The sequence below is a fragment of the Brachionichthys hirsutus genome, chromosome 7 (assembly GCF_040956055.1).
Source record: "Brachionichthys hirsutus isolate HB-005 chromosome 7, CSIRO-AGI_Bhir_v1, whole genome shotgun sequence".
Lineage (NCBI taxonomy): Eukaryota > Metazoa > Chordata > Actinopteri > Lophiiformes > Brachionichthyidae > Brachionichthys > Brachionichthys hirsutus.
This window is the reverse complement of record NC_090903.1, coordinates 2987752-3009226: the sequence shown is the minus strand read 5'-3', so window position 1 is coordinate 3009226 and position 21475 is coordinate 2987752. Positions and strand designations below refer to the sequence as shown.

General features: G+C 42.5%; 2 protein-coding genes and 1 pseudogene across 2 annotated transcripts; all 3 read left to right on the top strand.

Moving 5' to 3' along the window:
• The first annotated feature begins 5763 nt into the window (after nt 1-5763).
• LOC137895911 (zinc finger protein ZFP2-like) lies at nt 5764-7133 on the top strand. Its single transcript, XM_068741437.1, has one exon. The coding sequence runs from the start codon at nt 5838-5840 to the stop codon at nt 6789-6791; it is 954 nt and encodes a 317-aa protein (XP_068597538.1). The 5' UTR covers nt 5764-5837; the 3' UTR covers nt 6792-7133.
• A 731-nt stretch (nt 7134-7864) lies between these two features.
• On the top strand, nt 7865-13374 carry LOC137896018 (tubulin--tyrosine ligase-like; annotated as a pseudogene).
• A 5869-nt stretch (nt 13375-19243) lies between these two features.
• LOC137895913 (zinc finger protein 565-like) lies at nt 19244-20399 on the top strand. The gene has a single exon (XM_068741439.1). The coding sequence runs from the start codon at nt 19368-19370 to the stop codon at nt 20151-20153; it is 786 nt and encodes a 261-aa protein (XP_068597540.1). The 5' UTR covers nt 19244-19367; the 3' UTR covers nt 20154-20399.
• Nucleotides 20400-21475: the final 1076 nt, after the last annotated feature.

Here is a 21475-nt window from a genome sequence, read left to right as displayed (position 1 = left end):
AAATAGACCAAGAAACACCAACGAAAAACTCGCGTTTGTTTTCATCACAGTTTTTTTTAAAGTTAAGAATTTGATCTGATACTTTGACTTTCTCTGCACAAAATTAGTGGTTCTCTCCAACTGTAAAATTATATATTTGTTTAACTGTCGCCTCACAGCGAGGAGGTCCCGGGTTCGAATCCCATCTGTGCGCCGTTTGTATGTTCTCCAAAAACATGACATTTAGCTGAGGTGGTTACTCCACGATGTCTGTTGTGTGAGTGGGTGAGTGCCTCCCCCCCCCTTTGTCTGTGTGGCCCTGCCGATGCATTCGGGCTCCAGCCGCTGGCGTGACGATGAATGAATGTTAGTGAAACAGATTCAAATCTATTAATCAGATTAACTCTTTCCATCTGGGACAGCTTTCACTCGGTTCACGACGGCAGCAAACATCATGGAGCCTCCACAACATCGACTCACATTCACAATAGTACACAATAGATAGCAACAATAGTACACAATAGATAGCAACAATAGTACACAATAGTACACAGAGAATGCATGCTAGGAGCTAAAGACAACAACTGCAGCACAGAGCTGAAGTTAAAGGACGTCACTTACTATTAATATCTTCATAAAGCTGAACGACAATAACAAACGCTGCTTCTTCTTCTTCTTCTTCTTCTTCTTCTTCTTCTTCTTCTTCTTCGTGGTTTATGGGCGGCTGGCCACCACCTTCACGAAGGACATTACTGCCACCTTCTGAACCGGAGATGAATCAGGCTCCTATTTTCCACGCGTGGAGCTGCGCTCCCTCTTCCTAATATATTTGTGTTTATGAAAAAATAAAATAATAACCTTGAATATTGTAGCATCCAGTCGATTTAGAAAGGCCAGAACTGATGGTTAAATGGTTTTTGTGGTGTATTTACCCCTATGAACTGTTGAGTTGGTACAGTCCAACCAGCGCTGGATCTCGTGTTCTCCCTGATATACTGTGACTGTGTATTGTGGCGTATAAGAGTTTGAATTAATCCAAACGCCGCGGTAGGCTAAGTCAAGGGGTTAAAACACTGAAGACGCTCACGCAGTATTTTGCACAGGCCTTGATCGTTTTATTGCTCCAGATCGCAGAAAGAACAGGCTTAGAATAAAAGCCTTTATTGTCATTGCATAGTAGCTACACCATGAGGTTAGAAGCTCGAGGACTGACTTGGTTGCTGTTTCATTGGTTGCCATTAAATACCTAATTTAATATAATTTTTGTTTTCAATGTCCATCTCGGGGTACTTCCGGTTTGGAGTTTTTTGTCCCTCCTTGCTCTCCATCCTCAGATCTGCCCCCGTTCTTCCGTTCCTGCTTCCCCCCACTTCCTGTCTGAACACGCTGTGAGTAGCGTGGGCGAGAGCGGCCCCCCCGAGATGCGCTAATGTGCATTTTTCTGTATAAATCCAGGTGTGTAATTATTTGTTTTCCGTGTGATCCTGATGTTCAGAGACTTTAATGCTAGTTAGCTCCGCTAGCATGCTAGCCATTTATTTTCTTTGTGGTTTGAATGTTTGGCGAGTTTCATGCTAATAATTTCCGCTAGCATAAATAGCTAATCGCTAGACGGGAAGCTAAGGCTCCGCTTATCTTAAAATGCTAATGCTAACGTGCGGTTTATGTTGAGATGCATTACAGCAACACAACGCAGAGGCAGAAAGACTGCCGCCGTAACGTTTAGTTAATGTAGTATTTAAGTGTGTGATATATGTTGATGCGCTGTGGCAGATATGGCAACTGCCTGAGGAGAATTGTCCGCGTAGCGTCGAAGGTAGCCGGGGTGAACTTCAGCAGTCTGGATGAAGTTTTTCAGCTTCACCTGCTGAATAAAGCTAAGTCAATTCGCAGAGATAAAATATAAAGACATGAATTGACAGAATGACCAGTAGCTTCGACATCGTCTCGATATTCTTACTTCTGCGGTCACCCTGTTGTTGCCTCCGCCGAGGAGGTTGTTCTGCAGGCGTTGGTCCGCCTGTCTGTCAGCAAGATAACTCAAAGTTCTGGGCGGATCTTGATGAAATGTTCAGTAAATATTGGGAATGTTACCCGGAACAGATGCTTTCATTTTGGTGATGAGCCACAAAAGATCCTGGATTTTGGATCACTTTGAGCTTTTTGGTAATGTTGCGGTCATTGGAGCTTCAAAATGTGTTCAATATCTCGGTTTATTATTGATCGATGTTTATGGACACTATTGACTGAGGGGAGACGCGCTGGAAGCTCGCAGGCGAGCACACATAGCAATGCTAGCAAAGCATTAGCTCTGTAGTCAAGCTAGCTCTGTTGCTCCTGAGCGGGGTTTCTCCTCTACTGGAGATGTTGGCGTGGCAACCAGAGCTGTGCTTTGCTAAAGGTTTGTTTTTGTGGTTCAGGAATCTCTAAATGCAGGTAAAATAAATGTCGGGCCGTTATTGTTGCTGTAAATCACGATATCGGGAGGCGGAGCTCCTCGCTGCAGGTCGGCGTTCTCCGAGAGCTTCTCCAGTGTAAAAGTGAATTATCTTCATGGAGCTGCAGCTTCTACCGGGGCGACAGTCGGTGCGTTTACATGGACAAATGTCTTTAATCCGATCAGAGTTCAGAGTAAAATTGTGATCGGATGCACTGTGTTCACGGGCCCTAAAAAATTGATCCGATTAGGATTTGCGTGTTCATGCATCACACTTTCGATCGGAGTACATTATTTTGACATGTGCGATTTGACCAAAAACACAGGAAATAGTAGAAGAAGAAGCCGTAGCGACTTCCGTTGCAAACAAATCATCGCTCTTCCAAATGGAGCTTCACTGTGTCCTCCAGACCGCACTTTTATTTTTGATCGTGTCGATGTTAAAGCATCGTAAGACACCCAGCGACGTGTTTGTCGCAGACCCCGACCAATTATACCTCCCGCTCGCCGTGTCTTTCGCTCGCGCTGCTGAAACTACCTTACGGGACTCGCAGCAGCGCGTGTAGCTGACGTGACAGACATGTTCAGTAAGGACGGCTTGTACCGATACTTCGGAATAAGTGTTTTCATGCGCCCTGGTCGGATCACAATTCGGTGTAAACCACCCCTCTCGATCGGGATAGAATTGTGACCGGATCGAGCTAGATTGGGTCAGACTATTCCGGTTTGGGAGTGTACATGAAGCATTTTTATTCAGATCGGGATTTTAATCTGATTACATGTGTCCATGTAAACGCACCTAGTGGCTCGGTGGGTTGGGAACCGGCTCAAGGCCCGGCCCAGTGCTGGGCTGGTGGTTGAGCAAGGCACCGACTGCCCTCAGTGCCTTATTGTTGCTGTAAATCACAATATAGGTCTGTGTTGTCAGTGCTTTTCTAGTTTTAAATTACGTTTAAAGTAAATGTCACTTCTGTTTTTTGATGACAAATACACAAGTATTTGTGTCTTAAGCCATCAAGGCAAAATGCAAAAGAAATCCTGAAAATATACAGAGTAAAAATATAAAGTTAACATGTAAATATTAATGTAAAACTGGCAAACTCTGCATGAACTAATTATCTGGACTATTTACTTCCCATCTTTGCCTTTAAAGGGCCCATATTATAAAAAACTCACTTTTCCCATGTTTCTACACTATTCTGGTGTTTTTGGGTCCTTATCAACCCAAAAACAGCAAAACAAACCATCCAGTCGATCCTTTGTAGTTTGGGTCGGTCTGTAATCACCTCCTGAAACACGTCTGGAAGAAATCCCTCCCGGCTTGACGTCAAGCTGGGAGAACGTGCACGTGGGTGCGTGCATCCCTGTGTCTGCACTCTTTTCATCGTCATGGTGATGAGGAAGTAGAGCTGAAAGGCGAAGCTCTCCATTTACCGGTCGATCTCCATTCCTCACCCTCACCTGTGGTCACGAGCTTTGGGTCGTGACCAAAGAACGAGGTTGCTGGTACAAGCGGCTGAAATGAGCTTCCTCCGTGGGGGGCTGGACTCTGCCTCAGAGACGGGGTGAGACGCTCGGTCATCCGGGAGGAGCGGGAAGTAGAGTCGCTGCTCGCGCTTTTTGTGGTAATGTCCCAAGCTCGGAGATGAACTCCGAGCTTGCCGTTATTCCGGGAGGCCTGACGAAGGTACTCCAGCCGCTGGACATCGGCGTGAACAGGCCGTTCAAAGTCAGGCTGCGCGCGGCGTGGGAGCGATGGATGACGGACGGAGAACACAGTTTCACGAAGAGTGAAAGGCAGCGCCGGGCGAGTTATGCCACAATTTGTGAATGGATTGTGGATGTTTGGGCTAACTGTCTGCTGGCACGGTTGTTCGAGTGTTCGCAAAAGCCGGCATCATTTCCGAGGCGCCGCACGGCACGGAAAGTGACTCCGACGGTGGAGAACGGGAACCCGGCATGTTTGATGGAGATCTCGCGCAGCTCTTCAATTCAGAAACAGAGGATGAGGACTTTAATGGATTTGATTAATGATGATTTAAAATGTGAGTACCAAACTCAGTTTCGCTCCCGTTCTATTTCGCGCACCTATCACGCCGGCGCCTTTTGAGCCAGCACGAAAAAATACCGAAAAAGCAGCTGTCAATGAGACTGCGCCGAATCAGCATTTTCATAAGGTCGTGAAAATACGATACTATGATGGAGGCGGTCACTGGCAGCCGGTCAGAATATTCCAAGTGTTGGAAGATTCTTCCCGTGTTTCTAGTCTCGAGCTAGTTTGTGAGGTGGGAAATGCAACAGAAGATTCTGGTGATCCTGGAGAATGTGGTTGTTGGATCGAACCGTACAGATACGAACCGAACGGAACGACTGAGGGGACTGAAGGAAGCCGGTCCGGAACGGCGAGAGCACCACAGACTTGAAATGCTGGTCACAAGAATGGTTCTTTGTTCTCAGTAGGACGATGCAATGTGTGTTTGTAACTTTTAAATATTTCATTGGGGTCGGATTTCTCTATTATCTATCATGTTAAAAATGTCAATTTCGTGTCATAAACACTTTAAGGAACAAATTCTACTTTTAGGCTTTGGGATTTCTTAATATAATAGGTTTAAAAGACTGTGATGATGTCAGTGGTTTATATGATGTCATTAGTATTTCGTATATTTTCCGGTTATATTGTAGTTTCTAGAGGAATAAAGGGAGGCGATTCTCCATTTCCATTGATTTTAAATTAACGGTACAATCAGCTGTAGCAGAAGATAACAGGAAATCACTTTGTTTCGTCTGCAGGTATTTCAGCTGAACAGGATGCCTTTTTAAAAAGCGACCAACGATTGCCTGTAAAGAAACGAGTGAACAAAACTGAGTGAAGATCGATCATCAGCGAAGACTGTGAGATATCACCTGGAGACCCGGAATGAAATCACACAGAATAAGTATGTATGTTTGTCAGCAGCTCTGGAAGGAGGAGATGAACTCCAGTATGGATAAAGAGGAGCCAGAGCCTCCACGTGTGAAAGAGGAGCAGGAAGAAATCCCCACCAGTCAGGAGAGAGAGCGGCTTGGACTGAAGCAGGAGACTGGAACCTTCATATTGAGTCCTACTTGTGGAGAAAAAGACCACAGCAAAGATCAGACTCTGTTCCTGAAACCTGATGAAGATGCAGCATCAGAAGAGTCTGGAGTTCTCATGCCAGTTATTAGCTCTGTGGTAGGAGCAGCAGACATTGACCAGCTGCTGTTCTCTAACAGCTGTCATGCATCTGGAAGCCATGATAAGAGAAAGGAAACGGGTGAAGAGGATGTAGAATGTGATCCCACACTTCAACCCCACAGCAGAAAGACCAGGAAAGAGAGACCACATGTTTGCCCAACATGTAGCAAAGCTTTTACAAAAAAGTCAGCCTGTAAAGAACACATGAGAACCCACACAGGTGAGAAGCCTTATTGTTGTAATACATGTGGGAAACATTTTAGAGGAAGTGGTGCATTGACAGTCCACATGAGAATCCACACAGGTGAGAAGCCTTATAATTGTAAAACATGTGGGAAAGATTTTAGAGAAAGTTGTGCATTGACACGCCACATGAGAACACACACAGGTGAGAAGCCTTTTAGTTGTGAAACGTGTGGGAAAGATTTCAGACAGAGTAGTTACTTGGCAGTCCACATGAGTACGCACGCAGGTGAGAAGCCTTATAGTTGTAAATCATGTGGGAAACGTTTTAGATTTAGTCGTGAATTGACGGTCCATATGAGAACCCACACAGGTGAGAAGCCTTATGATTGTGAAACATGTGGGAAAGATTTTCGAGTCAGTCGTGAATTGACAATCCACATGAGAACCCACACAGGTGAGAAGCCTTATAATTGTGAAACATGTGGGAAAGATTTTAGACACGGTACTGATTTGACAGTCCACATGAGAACCCACACAGGTGAGAAGCCTTATAGTTGTAATACATGTGGGAAAGATTTTAGAGAAAGGGGTAAATTGACACGCCACATGATAACCCACACAGATGAGAAGCTTTATAATTGTGAAACATGTGGGAAACATTTCAGACGGAGCGATGTATTGGCAGTCCACATGAGAATCCACACAGGCGAGAAACCTTATAGTTGTAATACATGTGGGAAACATTTTAGGAAAAGTGGTGAATTGACAGTCCACATGAGAACCCACACAGGTGAGAAGCCTTATAATTGTGAAACATGTGCGAAAAAATTCAGACGGAGCTGTGACTTGACAGTCCACATGAGAACCCACACAGGTGAGAAGCCTTATAATTGTAAAACGTGTGGGAAAGAATATAGACATAGCGGTCACTTGGCAGTCCACGTGAGAACCCACACAGACGAGAAGCCTTAAATTACACCAACGTGGGAATCATTACAGATCTGCCCACACTTGTTTATTTTACAAATTTCACAATAAGAATTTTTTTTTCTTTAATATGGAAGTGAAAAATGCTTTGAAATTTTGCTGAAGGGAATAAAATAAAATAATCCAGTATTACAGCTGTTGAGTTGCACAGAAAGATTGTTCATATAATGATTATTTCGGCGTACTGTGTATAAAAGTAAATAGTGGTTCATTAAACAAAAGGCTTCAGAGACTTCAAATATCTGTATCACCTACACAATATTTGAATGCTTGTCATATTTTTGCATATTGCCCCCTGACAATTTTTATATAATTGTTGAAAGCAATTAACGATTGCAATTTATTTGTTTTGAAATAAAACTTTATTTTAAAAAATGAAGGACGTTTTTTTATTGTATTGCATTCTGGGGAACGAAGTATAATCACTATTAACATTCCCTCCGACACTGACACGTACAACCCCTGTTGAAATTAATAGTTCATATTTTTGTAAAAGTCATTTTAACGCATAACAATGAGACAAATATGATGATTACCTGTGAGTCGAGGAATCACTTGAACTACACTAACCACAACTGCGGAGTTTTATTGTGACGTTGACGGTCGGCGACGAAGCTCGGAGACTAAATCACAAGGCGCCGGCCGGCTGGAGACATTGTTGCGCAGCGAACTCTGAGAGAACATTTTGCATGAAATATTGTTGTTGAGGTGGGAAACCGGAAAAGTTCCCCGGATACTCTTCACGCAGCTAGCTTAGCCAATTCTAGCTAAACTGGTGAGGGGATGAAAACCAGCGTTAAACCGGACGGGACCAGCCCCGGGAGTCGGTAGCAGCAGTCCGGCACACCCTTGTCTTGGGTTGCTGAAGAAACCCCCTTGACTGAATATTAATACTTTAATATACTTTACATTTTACTGCGCCATGTAAACAGAAACGGCTTCAGAACAGTGAGTGGGAGTTTAAGAAGCAGCTCGAACTCGGACGGTCTGGATATGATCTGCTTCCCACGTAGCTTGTTAGCTGGAGTGGCTAAACGTCCCATCGAAGTCAACGCAGCATGAGTTCCCCGATATACACCTTCGTGACCCGGGACGACAACAGCACCGTTTATGCAGAAGTTTCCAAACTCCTGTTCTCCACCGGGCAATGGAAGAAGCTGAAAAGAGACAATCCTCGGTTTAACCTGATGCTCGGTGAGCGGAACAGACTGCCCTACGGACGCCTCGGTAAGCGCTGCTCATCCTCCTGATAGGAAAATCTCATGTTGGTGGAGATCAGGGGGGTCAAAGTCATTTTCTCCAAGGGCCACGTCAGCATTATGGTCGCCCTCGAAGGGCCAGTTGTAACCGGAACACAGTGAAAATGTAACGAAATGTAATTAAATTTGATGTAAAATAAATGTAACTCCTTAGCATGCTCTTAAATAACTATTTTTTATCAAAGTTACAATCATTGCATATGCAATTGTATAGTTGTAAAAAAAAATATGGATCGATTATTGCTGTTATAACAACTTATTCAGGTTAAGAAAACCACATTATTCAATCGATCAAACTTATTCAAGTAAATAATATTAAATAATAAAGAAAATAGCATCCAACACAAGTTGTGACATTAACTTTGTTCAAAACTCTTTTGAGGAGCATCAGAACAACCAACAATTCCGAGCTGCTCAGAACGTGACAGATGCATCCTTTTACAAAAACAAATGTCGTCATACAGCTCTCGCGGGCCACAGAGAATGACGTGGAGGGCCACGTGTGGCCCCCGGGCCTTGAGTTTGACACATGTGGCGTCGACTCTGAGGTGACATTTGATGTGAATGTGCAGCTGTCCACGTTGTTCCTTCTCCATCAGTGCTTTAGCATAGCCCACTATTGTTGAGGGAAATGAAATGATTTAATCCATGTATATTATATTTACTGACTAAACTTTCTCAGTCATTTATTTAAAAGTGCTTTTTTTTACACATTGAACATAAAATGACTTCTAATAGCCCGTCTATTGGCCCGACTTGAATCCAATTGAAAATCTCTGTTGGGATTTGAAGATGGCAGCTGCAGCATGTAAACCAAGGAGCACTAGAAACGTGGGGGCTTTACTCTGAGGAATGGAATGCTGCCAAAAACTGTTTGGCGAAGCTTCGCTTTTGCAACAAGTTGTAGGAGCAATTTGGGCGATCTACCAAGTTCTGTTGTCATGAAAAGGTTGGAGACATTTGAGCCTGCAGTAAATCCCTAAAAGGTGAGGGCAGGATTTTGAACTGTCAGTTGTTTGAGATATTTAAATTGTACCTGTGTGATTTATTTTTTCTTGTAAACAAATTAACAGTATATTCCTCCAGGAAACCTGACTACAGTGATGTTGAATAAACTTGTTTCCAGCCGGTAACGTGAAGTATTTCGGTAACTTTAATGCTTTACAGGTCACGAGCCGGGACTGGTGCAGCTGGTGATTTACTACAGAGGAGCAGACAAACTCTGCAGAAAGGCGTCGCTGGTCAAGTGAATATTTATTCGTTTTTCAGAGAAAATCTGCACATTTCTTGTCTGTGCATCATTTACTGATGTCCTTCCACAGATGAATTGTTTAAATGGGTGTTGCATATCTCCTTCCTTTACCATCAGGCTGATCAAAACCAGCCCAGAGCTGTCTGACTCCAGTAACTGGTTCCCAGAATCCTACATCATCTATCCCACTAACCTCAACACCCCTGTTGCCCCAGCAAAGAATGGCATTAACCACCTCAAGAGCAATCCCAAGACAGATGAGCGAGAAGTTTTCTTGTCTTCCTACCACTCTAAGAAAGAAAGTGGGGACGGCGTCGTGTGGATTGCAAAGTCTTCTGCTGGAGCTAAAGGTGAAATCTATTACCCATATTGGACTTTAAGTCCAAGGTGCAAGTTCTTCTGAGTCGTTCCCTACATTACGTGTAATTGCTGACATGAAGTCATTTTATTTTGGAAAGACAACTTTTTCACGGTGAACCTCCTGTTTTTTTTTTGTTTGCAGGATTGAATTGAAAAAAGTTGTCGATGGCAAATTGAGCACACTAATAGATTTGGTGTCACTGTAATAGGTGCAGGAATGTTTATCTCCCATGATGCTGCTCAGCTGGTGGAGCACATTGATAATCAGGGACAGGTTCACGTGATCCAGAAGTACCTGGAGAAGCCCCTGCTGCTGGAGCCGGGACATCGGAAGTTTGACATCAGGCAAGTTTGAAACGTTTTGCTCAACACTTGGAGCGTGTTTAAGTGAGGCTTGTATTATATATATATATATATATGTAGGGTATATGTAACAAATCTATGTATTTGATGGTGCTTACAGGATCTAGGTGCTAGTGGACCATCAGTACAACATCTACTTATACCGGGAGGGTGTGCTGCGGACTTCCTCCGAGCCTTACAACAGCTCAGACCTGCAGGACACGACCAGCCATCTGACCAACCACTGTATCCAGAAGGAGCAGTCCCAGAACTACGGGCGCTACGAAGAGGGCACCTGTACCTGCTGAACACTCGCAATGTCACGCTGGAAGCCACCATCTTACCTCAGATCAAACAGATAATAAAGTAAGTCCGTCGTGTTTATCTTAGTGTTTATTTCGGGGGTCTCATTTCACAGAAAGTGATTTATTTATATGCTTGAGTTTGGTAAGCTAATGGGCCCACGAAGTTGTTCAACTGCCCATTCCGAATGACTCTTCTTACATTATTTCTGATAATTATGGCAGGAATCATTATTTATTGATAAATGTACTTTTATCAGGGGCGCCATGGTGGCGTAGTGGTTAGCGCTGTCGCCTCACAGCAAGAAGGTGCCTGTCTGTGCAGCGTTTGTATTTTCTCCCCGTGTTGGCGTGAGTTTTCTCCCTGGTTTCCTCCCTCCTCCAAAAACATGCACTTTAAGTGAATTGATTACTCCAAATTGTCCGTAGTGAGTGTGTGTGTGCGTGAACGGTTGTCTGTCTCTGTGTGGCGACGCATCCTGGGTGTGCCCAGCCTCTCTAGCCCAGGAATGAGCAAACTAAGGCCCGTTGGGCTCTTTAACTTGTCCAAATTCTATCATCATATTACATTTTATTCTAATTAAACCTCATTCATTTGAACTTTCCCTGTAATGCTGCCTGTAAAAGACTCAAATCCTTTCATGTAACGTCTTTTACATGTCATTTACATTCGTCCTCACAAACACTCCCTCCATCTGTTCCTCTGTCAAATGTCAGAACCCATTGTGGCCCGCGAGTGAAACTGTTTGCCCGCCCCTGCTCTATCCCACAGCAAGTTGGGATCGGCTCCAGCAACTCCCGTGACCAGCAAAGCGGAAGAAGATGGATGGATATTTTTAGCATTAGCGTAACATAATTCAAAGTTCATCCTCACTTCTACTTAAGTTGTAAAATAGCTTTCATAGGACTATCTGATTAATGCGAGTGTACATAAATATGTCATTGGGTCGTTTTACACACTATTCTCATGCATTACGGGGTAAAAGTATTAAGACAGGAACGCTGTATTGTCTACATGTAGGTTGCGTTATTGTTGCCTCTTCTTTTGTTCTCTCCTGTAAACGAGGTCGGATTAGTTGATCATGGAAGCAGCAACAGGAATGTCTAGAACTAGAACACGTTCAGGTTCTGAGCCAACCAGGCATCGATTCTAAGCTGATTTCCAGCGGAAACGAATTCTGCTGCCAACCTGCTGTGGAGTGAAAGACTGTTGGATTTGTCTGTGATAATTATCTGAACCAAAGTGTCACTAATGTACGGATAACATGACGAGCGGCATCCTGTTTCCTGGACAGAGATTTCAGCCACTGCCCCATAATTGAGATTTGAGAGACGAGTCCAAAAGTGAGGGGCTCTGGAAAATGAAGGGTCGGCTGCGGCTAGAAATCCTGTCCATAAAGATTCTGAAAGGGACCGGTGAAAAAGGGCAGCCCTGCCGGAGTCCAGCGTTTGACTTGCTGCTGGAAACCGTCACCCAGGACCTGTTTGCCATGGGAGACCCTCCCAGGAGCATAAAGCTCCTGACAGCGTTGCCCCCTGGGGTCTTTCGGGCACTCAGACCCCCCCCCCCCCCCACCATGATAAGGTGGCAGTTCAGATCTCCTGCGTGTTTCTAGATTTTTTCACAAATCTTTTCGAGCCTCAGCAACCAAGTACCACAATGTTCCTGACCAATGAGTGTTTGTACACGCCATTTATTTGTCTGCTTGTCGTTGACAGTCGGATATCTGGAAGTGATTTTGTGGTCTGGTTTCCCAGGAGCTGTCTGACGTGCATCGAGCCGGCGATCAGCACCAAGCACCTGTCCTACCAGAGCTTCCAGCTGTTTGGGTTTGAGTTCATGTTGGATGAGAACTTGAAAGTGTGGCCCTGCTGAGACTCCAGGTTGGGCTGCTACGGGTCACAGCACCAATTGATCTCATAAAATGCAGGCTTGCAACATGTTTACGCATTAACCCTCCTCTCCAATGTGGCATCCATGGAAAGAACATTGTGTCAGATGCAAAGCCCATGAAAGAGCCGTCCTCGTCCTTTATGGATTACGGAACCACTTAGATACACGATGCTGCTTGTTGATCACAAATCTCGTCTTGGTGACCTGCAATCATGTTTATCTCACCAGAACAGGAATGAAATGGAATTTAGAAGTCTTGCTTGCTCTGGCAGTGATCTGTGACGTACAGATGCTCAATGCGTTTCCTCGCCTGTGTTTCTCCTTTCTGTTTCTGCACAGGGAGGATGCATGTGTCTCTGGCAGAAGCCTTGGAGGTCCGAGGAGGCCCGCTCCAGGAGGAGGAGGTGTGGGCAGTGCTCAGCCAGAGCGCCGAGAGCCTCCAGGAACTCTTGCACAAAGGTATGGAATGTTGCGAGACGTTTCTTATGCATGGATTCGAATGCATGCGGAATACATTTCACATTTCCTCTTCTTGCACATTTTTCGTGTCGTTCCCGTCTTGTTTTTGAACGGCCAGCACTAAATGTGCCGACAGCGCAGGTTTTTAAGTGAGGGAGCGGAAGGTTCAGATCCTATGAAACACAGGTGGCATTTTCTGTTGTGGGTTCTGCTCACTTTAGCTCTCTGACACATGAAATAATGTCACTATAAATATGACCTCCTTTAACAATTGTGCATGCGATGCAACACAGATCTGATTGAATCTGCATCCACACCCACATTTACCGCTGAATCTCAGCATCTCTTCCATGTTCTAAGAACCACCTGTTCACCAAATCTAATCAAAGTCTTGCAGACAAACATCTCCCACATGGGTGATGACAAAGTTGTCCTACGTCTGACTGTTTTGTCCCCTTTATATTAGCGATTCAGTCACACATGGGCTTTGAAATCAGTTGCTGTCAGTGAAATAACATTGAGTCAATGCAGTCATGTCAGTTTGTTGTGGGGTTTTGCATCTGATGTGATAATCATGTGTTTCTGTGTCCGCTTGTCCTTGAAGCCAGAGAGAGATGAGGCTGCCAAGTTCCTTTGCTCCTCCATTAAATATCAGGTGACTCATAGAGGCTTAATTGTGGAAAGACGGGGAATGGTGTGAGATGAGATGTGTGTTGTCTTCGCTCTCTTTCATTGTCATCGTTCTTTATTTTATGAAACAAGATTTAGTCGTGTGCATTTCTGTCTGAACCAGCTTGACTGGTTTCATTGCAAACAATCTGAACATGCTGTAAGAAATCTCTTGCATCGGTGCGCCTCAAAATACACCTTAAAGGTCGCGTTTACCAAAAGACGACTGCGCACGTAAAGGTTTCTGAGATGAAGCCGTGAAGGCTAACATGCAGGCCGGACTTCCGGAAGCGCAGCCCAGACCCGGCTCCCCTGACCATCATGGGGCCAGACCCGGCTCCGCTGACCCGGCTCCACCGACCATCATGGGGGGCTGCGTGGAGAGGGTCCCCTCATTCAGATTCCTGGGCGTCCACATCACCGACGACCTGTCCTGGTCTGCTAACACCACGGCGGTGGTGAAGAAGGCCCAGCAGCGACTCCACTTCCTGAGGGTGCTCAGGAGGAACAACCTGGAGGAGAAGCTGCTGGTGGCCTTCTACAGAGCCCCCTGGAGAGCATCCTGGCGTACTGCATCACGGTGTGGTACGCCGGGTGCACAGCAGCGGAGAGGAAAACCCTGCAGAGAGTGATCAACACAGCCCAGAAGATCACCGGCTGCTCTCTGCCCCCCCTGGACTGTATAGCCGGCTCTCGCTCCCTCAGCAGAGCTACAAACATTGTCAGAGACTCCTCCCACCCCGGACACACCTTGTTCAACCTGTTGCCCTCCGGACGGCGCTACAGGTTGCACAAGAGCAGAACCAACAGACTCAGAGACAGCTTTTTCCCGAGAGCCATCAGCGCTCTGAACGACAAACGGGACTAAACAGGACAAACACTCACTATGTGCAATATCTAAATGTGCAATAACTAATGTACTCTATTTCTTTATGCAAAGTACTGGACAATCTCACTGCATGCACTGTTGATCACTTTAAATTTGTGTCGTTTTATTCTGCTTCAACCTACTTGCATTTTGTTATTATTGAACTTTATGTTGTACTATGCACCGGACGGAGCAGCGCTCCTAATCTCTTCGCATAGCCACTATGCCAAGACAACAAAGGCTTTCTATTCTATTCTATTCTAAATTAAGTTACATGACGAAGAAAAAACATTTATCAATGCCTATATTTTCAGGTTTACATCGATTAAAATACATGTACAATGTACATTAAAATAAATAAATGTCTTCACAATACAGAGAAACACGACAAATATTGTATTTATATAGAATGAAACCGAGTGGGCGAATTCATTCCTTTGGTTTTATTATGCTTTTATTTTGAAAGCAGCATCACACTTCCTTGTAGCTATTGTGTCTGATTTGACCTTCAATTCAACAGCTGGCACGACAAGTGACAAAGAATGTCAGACTGATGAGTCACTGGATTCATATAAACATCGTGGACAATATTTCAAAGGGAAATAAAGGAGACGTCTCTTCTCTTAAATGCTTTACATATATTTGTTCCTCCACTTTAGAATTTGAAAAGTGTTTGATGACGGTTTTATTTACAATCAATAAGCAAATCAACCAAGCATCTGCAATTTACGTATCTCACTAAATCATGAGTCACTTTCACAATCCTGTACTGCATCTCTGCTGTTTTCTGTCCCCCCAAACACACAAGTGCATCATGTTTCTGTACATTTACTACAGATGAAAGCAGCAGTGAACATTCTAGCACAATGTCCTCGGTATGTCAGAGTGATTTGCTGCCTTGCATGAGTCTGATCCAAAATGTGACTTCACAAATGTGAGCTCTCAGCCAGTTAGCATGTCCTCTGTAGTGGACATTTGTCCATTACAGAGGACATGCTAACTGGCGGGCTGGGTCCCAGGAGGATGTTGCATGACAAGTCAATACAGAACAAACAAAAACACTAAATACAATAAGCTTTCCAGGGGGAGAATCTGCATGACTTCAATGCCAAGTTGAGCAGCTCTAGTCTCACACCGGCAAAAACAAAGGAAGACTTTTTGAAGCTACATGGAGATGGGGAATTGTTATTGCTAAGAAACACTGGAATGTTTAATACCATTTGTTACAACATATCTTTGTGAGCAATCCTTTGAGGATGCTGGACATAAAAACAAAGAAAAGGAACAGACTTTGCTGTGAACATGACATGAGAGCGGCACCAAGGTGAAGCCACGCATCTGAACTCTCAAAGGCAGCAGCAGAATCACTCTGATTGGCCGGTTTGTAGTTTCTAGTGAGTTCATGCACTGTGTTGGTTTTGTTCTTTGAAGAAGGTGATGTTCATGCACGGTTCATTTTGTGCACCATTAAAAAATCATATAGCTATCTCTTGAATGTGAATAAAAACATATATTTATTTCACTAAAGAAGGGTTCGGTGAATGCGCATATGGAACTGGTGGGTTCGGTACCTCCAACAAGGGTAAGAACCGCTGTTATACTACGTTGCTGAACTTACAAAGGGCAGAACAGCTTTGCTGAAAATGTTTGCTCCATTTGCAATTCACACATTTATTTTATGACTGCAAACATTCCAAAGCGTTTTGGAATGTCTGACATTATCAGTCAAATTTACCGATTTCTCTGAAATTACCAAAAGGTTATTGTGGTAAATTCCTTATTCTGACGGCGTGTTTTGTACCGGAACTGTCCACTGCTGAATTTAGTGTTTTTACATCAGGCACCTTGGGCAGCTAAGGGGTCCTTGGGGAAAGTAACGTTCCGTTCTTCCGTTCTTCACAACGGACCAGTTCGTTCTGCGTTGATGCCTGTCTGCGTTTCTGATGAAGGTAGGTCGGAACGATCCGGTAACGATCGATAATTAGTTATTCAATATGCAAATGAAGCGCCGAATTTCGCCGCTGATTTAAGATCACATTTGTTGAAGATTATTTTAGCATAAATGTGTTCCTGAATTGTTTTTGAGAATGTACTTTTTTCTTTAATATGGATGACAAAAATGCTTTTAAATTCTGCTAAAGGGCCTAAACATTGAACGGCTCCCTTTGGGGACACTTTTCTCTCTTTCAATGCTTTAAATAAATTATTCTGAGTGAGCAGGATGGCTGGAGGGTGCTGGTTGGGAGTTCTCCGTGTGATCCTGATGTTCAGAGACTTTAATGCTAGTTAGCTCCGCTAGCATGCTAGTCATTTATTTTCTTTGTGGATTGAATGTTTGGCGAGTTTCATGCTAATAATTTCCGCTAGCATAAATAGTTAATCGCTAGACGGGAAGCTAAGGCTCCGCTTATCTTAAAATGCTAATGCTAACGTGCGGTTTATGTTGAGATGCATTACAGCAACACAACGCAGAGGCAGAAAGACTGCCGCCGTAACATTTAGTTAATGTAGTATTTAAGTGTGTGATATATGTTGATGCGCTGTGGCAGATTATCTTTAAATTATTAGTATTAATGTTACCGCAATGTACATTCTAACTGACCCTCCAGACCTGCCGTAGTTAGCTGTAAGGTCGACTGCGCATGTCGAATGTTCCATTGATCGGTGATCCCCTCGAGTTCCGCTGTTCCGTTTTGCTCCAGTGGTTTGATATAAAGTGGTTAAACGTGTGCTTCGCCTCGTTATTTGAGTACAACACAAATCAGTTCATGGTTTCTGTTCATTCTGCTCTCATTAGGAGATTTAGTCGACACAAGTTTTTGTGTCATGAACCATTGAGGCAAAATGCAAAAACAATTTCCTACAAATATAAAGTCAACTACAATAAAGCACTCTGTTTATTGTACAATACCCTCATTCTTCCATACCTCAATTACTGTGTGGAACTATGGGGGAATAATTACAGAACAATAATCCAACCGATATTTCATTTGCAAAAAAAGGCAGTCAGAATAATTAATTATGCAGATTATTATGCCCCAACACACCCACTGTTTATCCAGCTAAATATATTAAAATTAAAGGACTTAGTCGATCTCAACACAGCTGTGGTTATGTTTAGGGTTCACAATAACAATCTTCCAGACTGTATCCAAAAAAGGTTCAAACACAGAGAGACCAGTTATGATTTGAGAGGAACTCACATATATCAAAAAAGAGAAGCTAGAACAAACACGAAATGCAGATCCATCTCAGTTACAGGAGTAAACTTATGGAATAGCCTGGATGACACATTAAAGAACTCGACGACAGTACAATCATTTAAAAGAAGGTTTAAATCCAATGTAATTACTGGTTATGCAGCACTAAACACCTAAACTGTGTCTGTTTTCCGTTTTGTTCTGTTTTTGTTTTTTGCATTTTTGCTTTTTGTTGTTGTTGTTTACACTGATTGAATGGACCATACTCACCTGAAGAAATGGGCATATAACTAAAATAAATTAATTTTGTTAAAAATTGATATAGGAATTATATATATATATATATTGTTTATTTTGTATGTTTATATGTAAGTTGGGTGCTTTCATTCAAAACCGAGCTGTAATAAGGGTTTGGCATTAATAAGTGTTTCACTTCAGCCAATACCTTTTCAGTCATTATTATGTTGTTGTTTTTTTCTTTGAATTTTAATTCTTTGTTCTTATTTAAGATACTGACTGAAAGAAAAATTATTACTTCTACTACTACTACTATTAACATGTAAATATTAAGGTAAAACGGGGAAACTCTGCATGAACTAATTATCTGGACCATTTACTTCCTATCTCGGCCTTTCAGGAACAAATTCTACTTTTAGGCTCTGAGATTTCTTTGTTATATTTATACAACAGATGATTACTAAAGTAATCATCAATATAATAGGTTTAAAAGACAGTGATGATGTCAGCGGTTTATGTGTTTCGTATTTTCCGGTTATATTGCATACAATATATTGCATATATTGTTTACAGACTTTTTAATCCGCATGTAGCGAGGACGTCCCGTCGATAAAAAGAAAAATATATATTTCAAAAGCCGTAACCGGAAGTTTTGTCTAACTTCACGTCAATGTATTTGTAGTTACCTGCTATGTCCACAAGAGGGCATCGCGGTTACAGAACACCCTTGACACATGTATATATTAATTTCCGGTGTCCCACAAAATAAAAGCATCGAGATAAATGGTAGTATAATTCAATTTCACGAGTAAAGTGCCAGAAAATAATAATGTTGAGTTTTAATTGTTCAGAATCCTATATTCTGAAATTTGTAGTTTCTAGAGGAATAAAGGGAGGCGATTCTCCGTTTCTATTGATTTTAAATTAACGGTACAATCAGCTGCAGCAGAAGATAACAGGAAATCACTTTGTTTCGTCTGCAGGTATTTCAGCTGAACAGGATGCCTTTTTAAAAAGCGACCAACGATTGCCTGTAAAGAAACGAGTGAACAAAACTGAGTGAAGATCGATCATCAGCGAAGACTGCGAGATATCACCTGGAGACCCGGAATGAAATCACACAGAATAAGTATGTATGTTTGTCCTCGCATGTTTGTTTCATCACAGCAGCGTCCAATTCCTTCAATCTGTCCTCCAGATTGTCCACAGCAACATGTCTGTAAGGAGGAGGAGGAGGAGGTTCCTGCTGATCAGCAGCTCTGGAAGGAGGAGATGAACTCCAGTGTGGACAAAGAGGAGCCAGAGCCTCCACGTGTGAAAGAGGAGCAGGAAGAAATCCCCACCAGTCAGGAGAGAGAGCGGCTTGGACTGAAGCAGGAGACTGGAACCTTCATGTTGAGTCCTACTTGTGGAGAAAAAGACCACAGCAAAGATCAGACTCTGTTCCTGAAACCTGATGAAGATGCAGCATCAGAAGAGTCTGGAGTTCTCATGCCAGTTATTAGCTCTGTGGTAGGAGCAGCAGACATTGACCAGCTGCTGTTCTCTAACAGCTGTCATGCATCTGGAAGCCATGATAAGAGAAAGGAAACAGGTGAAGAGGATGTTGAATGTGATCCCACACTTCAACCCCACAGCAGGAAGACCAGGAAAGGGAGACCATATGTTTGCACAACATGTAGCAAAGCTTTCACAAGAAAGTCAGTCTGTATAGAACACATGAGAACCCACACAGGTGAGAAGCCTTATAGTTGTAAAACATGTGGGAAAGATTTCAGACGGAGCGGTCACTTGACAGTCCACATGAGAACCCACACAGGTGAGAAGCCTTATAGTTGTAAAACATGTGGGAAACATTTTAGAGAAAGTGGTAAATTGACAGTCCACATGAGAACCCACACAGGTGAGAAGCCTTATAGTTGTAAAACATGTTGGAAAGATTTCAGACAAAGTGGTGATTTGACAGTCCACATGAGAACCCACACAGGTGAGAAGCCTTATAATTGTAAAACATGTGGGAAACGTTTTAGAGAAAGTGGTAAATTGACAGTCCACATGAGAATCCACACAGGTGAGAAGCCTTATAGTTGTAAAACATGTGGGAAACGTTTTAGAGAAAGTGGTGACTTGACAGTCCACATGAGAATCCACACAGGTGAGAAGCCTTACAGTTGTAAAACATGTGGGAAACATTTTAGACATAGTGGCGCATTGACACGCCACATGAGAGCCCACACAGGTGAGAAGCCTTATAATTGTAAAACATGTGGGAAACGTTTTAGAGAAAGTGGTAAATTGACAGTCCACATGAGAATCCACACAGGTGAGAAGCCTTATAGTTGTAAAACATGTGGGAAACGTTTTAGAGAAAGTGGTGACTTGACAGTCCACATGAGAATCCACACAGGTGAGAAGCCTTACAGTTGTAAAACATGTGGGAAACATTTTAGACATAGTGGCGCATTGACACGCCACATGAGAACCCACACAGGTGAGAAGCCTTAAATTAGACCAACAGAAGTCTAACTTCCAGAAGATCTGCCCACACTTGTTTATTACAAATTTCAATTTTTCTTTAATATGGAAGAGAAAAATACTTTGAAATTCTGCTGAAATGTCTAAAAATTGAACAGATCCCTTTTGGGACACTTCTGTCTTTCAATGGTTTTAAAAAATAAATCGTTTTCCAGTTTATTCTGTGTTACTCTGGATCCATTGTGCTGCTTTTATTTGTCCACTAATTTATCTTTTGAGCATGTAAGTTTGTATTTGTTGAAAATGTAAATAGTTTGTAATAAACACTGTTGAAAATTCAGTATTACCGACTTCCAATAGAACGGGAACGCATCTGTACTTCTATAACGGACAGCGAGATGACGATGGCGCCATTTTGGATCAAAACATATACTTGCAGCGAAGGACGTTTAAGCCTATAAGGATATTGATTGTGTGCTTTTTAATTTTCTATGGAAGAACAGAACACATTACCGGTACGTTAGAAACAATTTAATGATAAATGACTGAAAATTGTGGATTGAATGTTTGAGATTTCACTACTCTTAACAATACTTTTAAAATGAACTGGGCCAAACATTTTCTTTAAAAAACCATCTCCATGTGGAACTTTATTCACAAATTTATTTTTTCTAGTTTTGGTAGTTTGAATTTTATATTAGGCTGCAACTAAAATGTAGACAAACTTCAAGGAAAAACTCTCCTTCTTTCATAAACAAGTTTTATTGGCTTGGTCCCAAATATATAAGCACAATTTGCTCCCCATAAATATATGATATGGAATAATCGGGACATGCTGTACAAAAGTAAATCATTATACTTTTCTAATTGGGTTGAGAAACAGATTCGACTCAATATTCAACTTTTTAATTGTCATGAACAACTTATGTCATATTCAGACTTTTTAAATCTGAATATACATTTCCATCCACACCTAAAGAATATGCAATAGTATTTGATGCTATACCGGGGTGTAACAATTTTAGTCAGACGTGTTGATTTTAATGTACTGCCTGTTCCTCTCCCCAATTCTGTAGTAACAGTAGTAGGAAAAATCTGTTTTACTCATTCTAAAAATAGCAATAGGAATATACGCTCTTTATTTCAAAAAGAAGGTATAATCTGTTCCACACGTCGTTTCAAACTGGAATTCTTTTGGAAATGATATCAACCAGAAGAAAGTATGGAGAATTCCCAATAAGTTTCTGTGACAAATACGGTGAAAGAAATGTATTTTAAATTATTCGTAAATATTACCCTGCCAACCACGACATGAAAAGATTCAGAAGAAACATTCGTGTGAATTGTTCTTT

Bases quoted from the DNA above. Each gene is read 5' to 3' on its own strand.
- LOC137895911 (XM_068741437.1), top strand. From the start codon at position 5,838: ATGAGAACCCACACAGGTGAGAAGCCTTATTGTTGTAATACATGTGGG.
- LOC137895913 (XM_068741439.1), top strand. From the start codon at position 19,368: ATGAGAACCCACACAGGTGAGAAGCCTTATAGTTGTAAAACATGTGGG.